This window comes from Equus caballus, chromosome 31 (genome assembly GCF_041296265.1).
Source record: "Equus caballus isolate H_3958 breed thoroughbred chromosome 31, TB-T2T, whole genome shotgun sequence".
In the NCBI taxonomy this organism is placed as follows: domain Eukaryota; kingdom Metazoa; phylum Chordata; class Mammalia; order Perissodactyla; family Equidae; genus Equus; species Equus caballus.
In genome coordinates this window covers 19711988-19725004 of record NC_091714.1, presented here as the reverse complement: position 1 = coordinate 19725004, position 13017 = coordinate 19711988, and the positions used below count along the sequence as shown (strand labels likewise).

Genomic DNA, 13017 nt, shown 5'->3' with positions numbered 1-13017 from the left:
TTGTACATTTGAGAGACTAGGAACAGTGTAAATTCCTCCTGTGTAATTCTTCTTCCCTATAGAAAGGATACACATTCGTGGGTGAAGCATATACTGGAGACTCGTATGTATCATCCTCACGATGGAAACTGCGCCTCATTGGTCCTTATAATCCACTCCCGTGCCTCTCTCGAGACTCTCCATGCAACACCTTTACCATAAAGGAAATCAGAGATTACTACATACCCAACGATAAGAAAATTTTATTCAGGTAAGTAAATGACAGAAGGGGAAATGCATTCCTTTTTATAGTATTAATATTTTTATTTTATTAAATATCTTATTTTAAATACTAATATTATTAAAAATAATAAATTCTGAGTAAAATCCTGTCAACTTTGAATATCAATTCCTACATGCTTTTGGAAACAATTAATTTAGAGAGAAATGTGATTATATAGGTGTTATATAGGCTCAAGCTTATGTTGTTGCAAGTAATGATAATGATATTTTCTTAGTCCTCATCCTATTTGACTTTTGTCAAATATTCTTCATTATATTCTTTCCTCTTATTACTTTCTCCTTGTTCTGCTTCATCACTGCTCTCTTGTGTGGGTTTTTCCTTATCTGGTAACTTAACCCTCTTGTCATCCTTGAAATATACACTCCATGAATTGCTTCATCATGGGCTCCACTCTCTTTCATTAATCAGTCCTTTTGATCTAATTCTCACATAACTCTCATCTTTATGCCCTCCTTTCTATTCTCACTGTCCCACCCCTACTGTAGGGCCTCATGATATTTTGTTTAGAGAAATGCTGTGTTTCTGGAATCCATGATTCCATTATATTCCCTTTTTTTACTCTCTCTCTTTCTCACTCTCTCTCCTTATTCATTTACATATCCACTTTTACTGTCAGAGTAGTTACCTTTCTAACACAAACATTTAAATATGTGATTTCCCTTCTTTAAAATCTTGGACAGCTGTCTGTTTCCTCTAAATAAAATCCGAACCACATTGCATGATATTCAACACTCTTGCCCAGCCACCAGATACACCGTGCACTGTTATGATGGAATCAGGCACCATCTCCTGACATATATGCCATGTGATTTTATTTTGTTCATGTCTTTCTTCTTGTCTTGTGATATCCTATCTCCGTTCCTCCACCTAGCAAAGTCTATCACTTTTAATGATGATTTTCAACCACCTAATCCTTTGTGCTTAAACCTCTGAATGTACTTAGTTTGTCCTGGACGTATTTATATAGTTCTTTTTTCTTTTTGAGAATGTGACATATTAAATTTTAGCTGGTTAATTTCACATCAACGTCTAACAGAATTAACATTTATTGAAGGCAGGAACCATGTCTTATCAATATAGGACCCAGCATAGTACCTGGTGCATAATTGGCCTTCATTAAATATTTATTGCTATTAAATGAGTTAAAATACTTATCATCTTTTTTTAATATATATTGTTCTCACAGAAAATTGGTAAAATGTATAAATATATTATCAGGGAAGTGAAAGTCACGCATAATCAAAAAACCTAGAAGCAATCATTATTAGTATTCTATTGTATTTTCTTATAGTGTTTTTCCTAGTTACAGCTTAACATTATTAAAATTATAATTAAAGTTTTGTAACCTGTCCTTTTTACTTAACACTATAGTTTAAGCATTTCCCAATGACATTAAGACATTTTATGAACTCTTTTCATGATTTCCTAGTAATGATTCATACAGATATATAACAATTTACTTGGTTATTGGTTATTCCCTATTGATACAAATTTCCATTTCTACTTTTTCTATAGAATTAATATATATGTTATGGGTATATTTGACTGTAAACAGTAAAGTAAATTCCTGATTATTGTCTAAAGATTTATTCTATTAAAGAAATCGTATGTTTTAAAGATTCCGAACGTATTGGTAAATTGAATTTTAAAAGGAAAATCTAAGTTTTTTTGACAATGTATAAACAAATAATAATTTATTGTATTCTGGCTGATTTTTCCCTGTGAATCTTATTTATTCATACTTTTAAACATTTTTCCCTTTAAAAAACATATGTATGTTTTTGTAATGAAAAATAATCCGCAATAAAATTAAATTACAGAACAATATATACAGTATATCCCAAGTATATTTTCTTACATTTATATTTGTTTATATATTTTATATGTAGGTAAAAATTTAGAGAAAATACTGCAAGAAAACACATACACTGAGGGCCATAGAAGGGGTGAAGGATTCCCTTTTTAATCTGCCTGCTTCTTTTAATATATTTGCTTATTGCCTATTAGGAAGAAAGCAAGAAAGAAGGAAGGAAACATATCAGTAACCAAAAATAACAATTGTGATGAAATATTTTAATTGCTATGGTAGGAAACCATTATACCACCTAGCAGGGAAACTAATAGACTAAGAAGCGACATTTAGCCTAACACCTAAATTAGTCCTAGAAGCTAAAGCTGTCAGGCTGAGACGGGGGCAGGTGAGGAGGAGGTGCTTGACTAGCCTATGTGAACACTCAGAAATTAAAGAGGATGTGGCATTTCCAGGAAACTAAAGACATTTGTTTTGTTTGCAAGGTGGGGTTGTAGGGTGCTCTGGCAGGGGGTAAGGCCAGAGAGGTCCGCAGAGCCCTCTCCTGAGGGCCTCATAAGACAGGCCACTTAGACTTTACCTTAGAGGCAGCGAGATGCTTTGAAGGATTTTTTAAAAAATGGCGTTAATAGACTTGTGTCAAAACATTATGTTTCTAAACCGTAAACTGAAAGAAATATTTTAAATATAATTTCTAAGAACAGAAAAAATGTTGGAACCGTATTATTGTGAAATTATATTAAATCGTAAAAGCTATGGAATATGAAAAAACGAAAAAGCTCATTCAGAAGACTGCAGTGTGTTGAATGGATGGAGGAGAGTGTAACTGGAGACGGGAAGCTTTGAAACAGTGCAGGGGTGTGATAGTGGCCACCTGAAGTCAGTCAGCGTGTTGGATCGCCAGGGGTCCCATAGCAAAGTCCCACGAACTGGGACAGTAGGTGGCTTAAACCACGGACACTGATTGTCTCACAGGTCTGGATGCTGGAAGTCGGAGGTCAAGGTGTCAGCAGGGTCAGTTCCTACTGAGGGCTGTGAGGGAGAATGTGTTCCAGGCCCTTCTCCTATCTCTGGTGGGTTGCTGGTCATCTTGGGCATTCTTTATATCCTGATCTCCGCCTTCATCTTCACATGGCATCTTCTCTGCGTCTGTTTCCAAATTTCCCCTTCTTATAGGGCACCAGTTAGATTGGATTAGAGCCCACCGTAATGACCTCATTTTAACTTGATTCCCTTTGAAAGACCTCGTATCCAAAAAAGTGACATTGCAAGGACCCGGGGATTCAGGACTCTAACATAGCTTTCTGAGGAGGACGCAATTTAACCCATAACCACGGTGGCAGTGGATCTAGAGAGAAGAGAAAGGACTTTAAGACGTGGGGGAAGTAAACTTGACAGCCTGGCTTGATTGGGGCTCCTGGGGTTTGACTTTGGAAGTCTTGGACTGTAAGTATCCTTTACCAGGTTAGAGGTCACAGAGACGATCCCGTTGGTAGGTTGGGCAATAGGAAGACAATTCATTTTTAGACATTCAATATGGTAGGCCAGTGAAATGTCCAAGTGACACTGCAAATGGAGTTGGGCTGGAGACACAGATTTGAGGATCATTGTTGTTTCTGCCTGTGGAAGTGCCCAGGAAAGTTTGTGCAGTGAGACTCAGATCCCGGACAGAATGTTAAGATGCTCTGACATTTATGGGAATGTCAATGGGAGAGAAGTCTAAAAGAAAAAACGCAAAATAGGAGGTACAAAAGTTGCTAAGCTCATAGGGGAAGAGTTTTTAAAGAATTAGGAAATGAAGGTTGATCCAACCCTGTGAAATTCTCCTGACGAGTCAAGGAAGATGAGAACTGAAGTTTCTGTAGGGTGGTGACAAACTGCTTGAAACCTTGGCAAGAGTAAGTTTAGCATCTTGGGTGGGGGTAGAGTGGAGCGCTGTGAGCCAGTGGAAGGTGATGAGATGAAGATAGTGGGAGTCGACAACTCTCCTTAGATGGGGAGCTGGGGAGGCGTGAAATAGAGCCGAGTCTGGACTACAAAGTTGATTCAAGATTTTTTGTTTTTTTTTGTTTTGATCTGTTTTTAAGATGAGTGAGACCTGCATTTGTACAAAAACCAATGACAAGGAGGAATGGAGAGGAAGATTTAAGATACAGGAGAGAGGATACTCAGAAAAGCAAATCTCTAGAGAAGTTGAAAGTCGATAGGATCCTGAGCATTTGCAAGGATTCACCTAAAATAGGAAAAAAAAACTCCAACACCACCTCTTTGAATGCATTAAGGGAGGAGATGGGATGGAGTTAGACCGCATGATTCCAGTCTTTTGGCAAGAGTTTCCCAACTTGTATGGTAAAGGGTGAAAGCACAGGGAAAGGTACTACCTTTGATTTCTCTGTGTTTTTGTAAATCAAAGAAAGTATTGTTAGCAGTGAGGCTTAGAAAGGTCCTGCCTCTGCCAGTCATGCCTTGTCCAACTGTAGAGGAAGGGGCAATGGAAAAGTTTGGTGTGAGAGTAGTTTGCAGATGTATCAAGTTTCATAAGTGAGGGCTTATATCGAAACAAAAAGTTGTGTTTCCTGTTTGGGAGTTGATGGTAATAAACGTACTTTACTTATTTCACTCTACCATAGCATATTGGGATCTTTGGCTAAAGTCTATAACAGCACAGATATTTCCAGGATTTTAGTTGACTTCATAAAGTGGTTTTACTTATAAATTATATCAGCAAATTACACAGTTTCCTTTACGTTCCTTATAAAGCTGAATGGTTTTTTTTTATAGGTATTCGGTTAAAGTTGCTTTACCACATCCTGTTACAGTACACGTACGTACCTCCAAACCAGATGCATTCATCAAGCTACAGATTCTAGAAAATGAAGAAACTATAGTGAGCTCCACCGGGAAAGGCCAAGCCTTAATCCCAGCAATTAACATCTTGGGAAATGAAAAAACTGTGAGCTCCCAGTGTAAGTCTATCTTTTTAAATGGGTTATATACATTCATAAATAGGTATTTATGTTTATGTAACTGATTTTAGAAACGTTTTCCTTAAAATAAAACAGCAAGTAACATTTAAATCTTTAAAACTTGATAGTATAGTAAAATATTTTAAAAACTATTGCATTTGTGTGTCAAATCAGTCTGAAATTCAATAGATTTATTATAATCGTACTTTAAAGACTTTGTCGTTACATGAACCTTCTCAGATTTCTGAATGAGATAGCATTTTTATTAATTTGAAAGAATTTTTTACTTTTCTTTTATTCCCCATCCATTATGTTTAGAAAACATTCTACTTAGCAAATTAACAGGAACTTTAAAGTTATTATTTTCAATGTTAACAGTCACAAGTCGCTAATTAATAAAATAAAAATATTTCCAAAATAATGGATAACAGTGATACTGTGAGATATACTTTCAATTTCTTTAGTAACTTGTTTCTGAGTATAAAAATAACTCTTGTGGGGCCAGCCCAGTGGTGTCACGTGCTCTGCTTTGGTGGGACCGGGTTCACAGGCTGGGATCCTAGGCATGAACCTAGCACTACTCGTCAAGCCATGCTGTGGGGGCATCCCACATAAAACAGAGGAAGACTGGTGCAGATGTTAGCTGAGGGCCAATCTTCCTCACAATAAAAAAAATAACACTTGGCCAAGGTAGGAAGTTTGAAAACATAAAAAATTATAAACAAGAGAGCAAGAAATCCCTTGTAATCATGCTACCCAGAAAAAAATAGTTAATTTTAGCTTTTGTGCCTCCATTTCCATTTTTGGAATTACATTTTACACAAAACTGGGATTTCATCTACTTGACAATTGGTATTTCTTCTTAAAACTATAACTTTTGTCTTATTTGTGGCACTGGTTGGGACCTCCAAACCCACATTAAATAAGAGAGATGATGATACATTTCCTTTTCTTCAATAGTAAAGATTACGCATTTACCAGGAAGTATCGTGTTTATTGTTGACTTCTAATAATTGCCCTTTATAAAACTTAAGGATGTTCTTTCTACTGAAAGCTAAGAATTTTCATATTAAATGGGTTGGAACTTTATTATCTTTTTGTTGTTTATAGAAATCATCAAATTTTACCCCCTTTGAATTTCATAAATTAAATTTTAATTTTGTACCATTCTTGGAATAAAACCTCTCTGTCTATGATGTTTTAATACACCCCTATGTTTAGAATATACTGTTTTATGTAGTTTGCTGGATCATATTAATAACTGTACATCTCTATGTGTTTTTTTCCATGCACTACACTTACCAGGTTCTCAAGTTAGAATTATGACAAATTCTTGAAATTACTTTGGAAACTTTCTGATTTGGGAAGCCATTTAAATACTACAAGAGTAATTTGTTTTTTTGTAAAGTTTATCAGATTGGACCTCAAAACTATCTAATTCTGATGTTTTCAGGGGATAAATTTTTCCCTGTTTTTAATTCCTTTTTAATAATTTCCAAACTTTCTATCTTTCATTTTTACAATATGTATTTTTATTTAAAAGTAACAGTTCATCTAGTATTTCAAAGGTATCTGCATGCATTTGTCTATAAGATTCTTTTATAGTTTTGAAATCTCTTCTGAACATGTTTCTATAATCATTTTTTAAATATTACTATTTATTTGTGTTTTAAAACATGTATTCCTGATTAGACTTTTCAGAGGTCTCCTTGTTTTTTTCTTAGAATGAACTGTTGGATTCATTAATCAAGTGCAACGGCTTTTTATTTTTGTAATCTAATTTATCGATATTCATGTTTTTCATTTAAAATTTACCCTCTACTTTTTAAATTTAGTCTAATTTTTTTTTTTTTTTTTTTTTGCCAGCTCCACCAGTTGAAAGTTTAGTTGGTGTTTTAAGTCTTGGGTTTAAGTCAACAAATTAAACGATGTACATTTTCCTAAGTATAGCTATATGTATTATGTTATATTTTATAGCAAGCTACAAAATTTTATATGTAATGTTGTTGTAGTTGGCATGGTCTATAATTTAATTTTGGTTTTCTCTTTAGGTTTAAATGTTTATAATATTTTTACAATTTCCAAATAATAAAATTGTTTTGGTTAATCTTTTGTTATCAATATCTGATTAAATTTTGTGGAGTTAGAGAGAGTGGCTTATATATTTTCTATTTTGAGGATTTGATTGATGTTTCTCCTGTGGCCTGCTTCAAATCAGTTTTGATGAGTGTTACACTGAGGTTTATGAAGTTATGCTCTGTTTTGGAGGTAAATAGTTTGATGTCTAAATATACGCCCACTCTTTCTACTAAAAGGAAAACTTGCTACTTGCAATGTTTAAAAATTTCAAGGGGCCACCCAGGTGGTGTAGTGGTTAACTTTTCGCACACTGCTTCAGCAGCCGGGGGTTTGCCGGTTTGGATCCCAGGTGCAGACCTACACACTGCCTATCAAGCCATGCTGTGGCAGGTGTCCCACATATAAAACAGAGGAAGATGGGCACGGATGTTACCTCAGGGCCAATCTTCCTCAGCAAAAAGAGGAGGATTGGCAGCAGATGTTAACTCAGGGCTAATCTTCCTCAAAAGAAAAGAAAGCATATAAAAAAGAAAAATTTCAAGATTTGTCATTTATGTTTTATCTTATTGATATGTAAGTTTCTGAGAAACATATGTTATCGCCTACTTTCATTGTAAAGTGTGTAAATATTTATCTCTAATATTTTTAGTTTTACGTATTCCTATGCTACTTGCTCGTTGCATGAAGTTCCACATTTGCTTCATAATTTTTGATGTGTTGTATTTTTTAAATGAATATAAAGCAGTCTTTCTTCAACTTTTGTAGGTTGTCTGATGTTAACACTGATTCTTCTGTTATCGCTTGCCTGTAGATTTTGTTGATCCATTTAATTTTTCAATCTTTCTCTTACAAATGGGTATTTTTTTCTACTTAATCCAAGATTCTAGTTTGTAAAATGGAGTAACGTAATACATTTACATTTATTTTGATAAACATGCTTTCTGTGAATTCTGCCATCGTGGTTCATTTTTGTAATTGATTATATCTTCTGGTTGACCTTTGTATAACTTTAGCACCCGTCTGAACTCTCGTTATTCCCAATGCTGTTTATGTTGATTATCTTAAGTGTATAAGCAAATTACTAAAAAGAAGTCTTTTTACCTATGTTCTATTCATATGTTTCTTTTTTATCCTCTCCTACTAACCCTGGAAACAATGTGTGAGTTGTCATTGTAGCTCAGGGATAGACTCTTCCAATATGAATAAGAATCTGGAGGAGCAGAGAATTGAGTAGACACCACACTGTGAAGGCACAATTAGGGCGCAAATGTAGTGTGTTAGACACAGGGAGGTGGGAATGCATTATATGATACCAGAAAGGCTGAGCTTGGGCAAAATTGCTAATTAAGCAGTTCTTTTGATCATGTCTCTTTTCTCCCATCATTTGCCTTTCACCCCTGAATACCCCCTGGGTCATTTTCAGTACTCAGTTCACATTACTACTTTGTGGTCTTTCATTCAAATTTACCTGCAAGCCACTTAGAGAGTTTTCTTCAGCTATGTTAAGACCATGAGAGTACTAAGCTTTGCTAGTCTGATGATCACTCTTTCTCTTCAAGATGGACTTGTTTTCTTTTCTCTGTTCCATTCTATATGGGTTTCATAGTTTCTTTAGTGCAGGAATATCTTAATTCTAAACCCTAGCAGGCACCAAATGCAACTCTCCTGTGCTATTTACGACCTCATGTTTTTCCCTAAATAGCTAGTTCCACCCACATTTCTCTCCAAATCTGTTCATTTAAATTTGTAGAAATATACACTCTTTCTAGTTTGTCATACAGTTCATTATTTCACTTCAAAATTACCATTTACAAGAGAATTATGCATAAACATTTAAAAGCATTTTATGAGTTTCATATCTATATTTCTAGATAAACTTTAATACAATTTTTTCAAATTCCCCTCAAACCGTGCAAAACTCTGTCATTGTTTTCCTTCTGATTACCTCGAATGTATAGATCAATTAATTTAAAGAGAACCGACACATTTACAGTATTGAATTTACATACAAGTAAAGGCTATTTCTTTCCATTTATTCATGACTGTATGTTTCATAGAAAAGATGTAAAAATTTCTCCATAGAGATTGATAGAGCTGTTATTGTGCATTGGATATTTTCTTTATTTAGGTTTAAGACAGGATATCATATTTAAAGGGATGCTATTAATTTGTGTTTATGAATTATATAAGCAGACATTGAAATTCCTTTTTCTTTCTAAACACTTTCCGGTTGCTTCTCTTGGAAACATATCTATTTATGAATTCTCTACTATGTGTATTTCTGGAGTATCCCTACCAAAAGTACATGCAAAAAGAAATATGTGGATGTGTGTGTGTGCTTGTGTGTGTCTTATATTTGTAATGGAACAGGATATGGGAGACTATCGTATGTATTCTGTAGGCAAACATTCTATGACACCAGAGGGGAAATAAACTCCATTGCAAAGATGTGGAAGGCTCTGAAGCGAACCAGCAAAAAAATCGTAAAATGGAAGCTTTTTCAGGTTTTGTATTATCTCACAGTAGTTTTAAAGAATGCCTGTATATCTCATGTAATTTTCAGAAATAAAATTTTATACCAGTACTCATGCTGTAGATTTAACATAAAATCTGCAATTTTCACAAAATTTATGATCTAAGCAGTTGGGTGTTTGAGGAACTAGTATGGACTAAGAATGGTAAAACATTTTATTTCATATGGCTGTACATGGCTCAATTTTGTTAATAATGTAGCATAATTAGTGTAACTAGTCTCCCACTGATAGTGATTTGTGATAATTCTATTTTGTTTATACAAACAGTGCTGTATTTTTCCTTAAAAAATTTGTTTTTCTGAACTTGTATGTGCATATATATTGGGTAAATGCTTAGAAGTGGAGCTACTGGGTCATAGGTACATGCAATTTTAATTTTGGTGTGTACTGCCAAATTGCCCTTCATTGAGTTTGTGCAAATTTGTCCATACTCCCCTGAATGACAGTTGAGTTATCATATTTCTTGACTTTTGTCAATCTGAATGCTAAAACTCTTACTTGTATTTCACTTATTGTTAGTGAGGTTTAAGCATGTTTTCATACATTTTATATATCTTCCTTTTATATTTCCTGCTTTGTAAATGTTTTTGTGTGGTTTGCTCATTTTTCTATCGGAATTAGCTATTTTTTTCTAATTGTTTTGTAGACTCTCTTATATTAAGGAAAATTTTCCTTTTTTTGTGTATGTTTCACACATTTTTGGTAAAGAAGGGGTTGTGAATGAATGACTGAAGGAGGTACTTCACAAGGATAGGGACACTGTGTCATTATCTTTAAATTTTTTATTGGAGTATAATTTATAAACAACGAAAAGCACAAATCTAAGTTGATGAGTTTGGGTAAGTGCATACACTAGTGTGAGCCACACCCCTAACAAAATATAGAACATTTCAATTACCCAGAAAGATCCCTAAGGCCATTTCCATTCAATTCCCCACCTGCTGAAGGGACAACCACTGTTCACATTGCTGTCAAAAGAGAGTAGTTTTGGGGCCGCCTGGTGGCAGAGTGGTGAAGTTCACGCGCTCCGGTTGAGTGGCCCAGGGTTGCAGGTCCAGATCCCAGACACAGGCCTGGGCACTGCTGGCAGGTGTCCCACATATAAAAAAAAAAATAGAGGAAGATAGACACAGATGTTAGCTCAGGGCTAATCTTCCTCAAAAAAAAGAAAAGAGTAGTTTTGCTTGTAATAGAACTTTGTGGAACTGGAAGCATGTTAATACTCCTGGCACTGGTATTTTTTGTTCAGCATAATGTTTTTAAGATACATCCATGTTGTTGCTACTCCATTCCTTTGGACTTTGTTTATCCATTCTTCTTTTGGACATATGAGTTTATTCCAGTTTTAGGATATGGTAACTAATGCTGCCAAGGACATAGTTGTGTAAGTCTTTGTTTTGAAACTTAATGTTTCATTTCTCTTGCATAAATACTCAGGAGTTGAATTAATGTGACATGGTTTGACATAGGTATATATATATTTTTTTAATTGCCAAAAAGTTTATCAAAGGGACTGTATCATTTTAGACTCCCACCAGCAAAGTATGAGATTTCTGGTTTCTCCATATTTTTGCCAACATGTATTGTTGTCAATGTTTTTGATTTTAGTCATTCTGGTGAGTAGATAGTTATATTTCTTTGTGGTTTAAATTGGCTAACCAGTGATGCTGAGCTCTTTATGTGTGCTTCTTGGCCATCTGTATAACTTATTGGATGAAGTGTCCATTTGCACATTACAGCCATGTCTTTGATGGGTTGTCTTTGTTCTTTATATATTCTGAGTACAAGTCCTTTATCAAATATATAATTTTCACATATGATGTCGTAGTCTAAGACTTGCCTTTTCACTTCCTTAACAACTTTTGAAGAGTAGAAACTTTTAATTTTGAAGAAGTCAAAGTTGTCATTAAAAATAAATTACTAGTACAGTTTATGTACTTATGTACTTATCTAAGAAATCTTTTCCTAATCTAAGGTCATAGATATTTCATCTCATGCTTTATTCTAAAAGTTTTATAATCTTAGCATCTATGTTTAGTTTATGACCCATCTTGCATTAATTCTTGTGTATGATGTAATGTAGGAGGTCAAGTTTCTTCTTCTTCCCATATGGATGTCCAGTTGTTCTGGCACTATAAATTCAAAAGCTGATATTTTCTACACTGAATTACCTTAGAACTTTTGTCAAAAATCAATTGACTATGTGTGTATGAGTCTATTTTGGAAGTGCATTTTGATCAATTGATCTAAATATCTAATCCTAGTCCAACGCCACATTTTCTTGAAAATTTTAGCTTTAGATTTTGGTTGGGATTGTGTTGAATTTGGGGAGCATTGGCATCTTAACAAAATTGAGTTTCCTGGTCTGTGAACACAGTGTATCTTTCAATTTATTTTAAACTTCAATTTCTCTCAGCAATGTTTTATACTTTCAATGGACAGATTTTACACATACTTTATTAAATTTATACCAAAGTATTTTATTTTTATAGGAGCTCCATCTAGGACTAAGAATACACATATATCAGATGACTTGATATCTGTATTAATTTCCTAGGGCTGCTGTAACAAATTACCACAAACTGTGTAGCTTAAAAGAACAAAACTTTATTCTCTCATGGTTCTGGAAAGCAGAAGTCCAAAATCAAGGTGTTGTCAGGGCCACACTCCCATTGAAGTCTCTGCAAGAGAGTCGTTCCTTGTCTCTTCTAGCTTTTGGTGGCTCCTGGCATTCCTTGGCGTGTGACAGCATAACTCTGCCAATCTCAGCCTCTGTCTTCACATGGCGTCTTCTTTCTGTGCATCTCTGTGTCTTCTCCTTTTCTGTCTCTTGTAGGGACACCTATCATTGGATTTAGAGCCAATGCTAATCTAGATTGATCTCATCTTGGGATCCTTTTGTTATAGCTGCAAACATCCTTATGTCAAATAAGGTCACATTCTGAGGTTCTGGGTGGACATATCTCTTTTAGGGGGTCACTATTTCACCCACTACAATATTATACCGTGGGGCACTCAGCTGCTGTTCAATATTTTTTCTTCACTCTCTGCTTCTGTGTAGGTAATTTCTATTGCTTATCTTCAAGTTTATTAATCTTTTCCTCTGAATTTGACAATGTGCTTTCTAAGTCCATCCAGGAATGTCTTGTTTCAGATATATTCATATTTAGAATTTTGTTTTGATTCTTTATATATTTAATTTTTCTGTTGATATTCACCATTTTTTCTTTCATTATGTTGACCTTTTCCCTTACATCCTTAAACACATTTTTATTGGTTATTTTAAGGTCCTTATTTGCTAAGTCCAACATTATGTCAGCTATGTGGTTATTTCTATTGACTTTT

At 34.6% G+C, this 13017-nt stretch overlaps 1 protein-coding gene across 12 annotated transcripts in view; it reads left to right on the top strand.

The window, feature by feature from the left end:
• ADGB (androglobin) overlaps positions 1 to 13017 on the top strand; it is a 172657-nt gene that overhangs the window by 110813 nt on the left and 48827 nt on the right. For all 12 annotated transcript variants that reach the window (XM_070256532.1, XM_070256530.1, XM_070256531.1 and 9 more), the window contains 2 exons: positions 63 to 250; positions 4875 to 5059. In XM_070256532.1, the coding sequence (XP_070112633.1) occupies positions 63 to 250; positions 4875 to 5059 (373 nt within the window). The remainder of the gene's footprint in view (positions 1 to 62; positions 251 to 4874; positions 5060 to 13017) is intronic.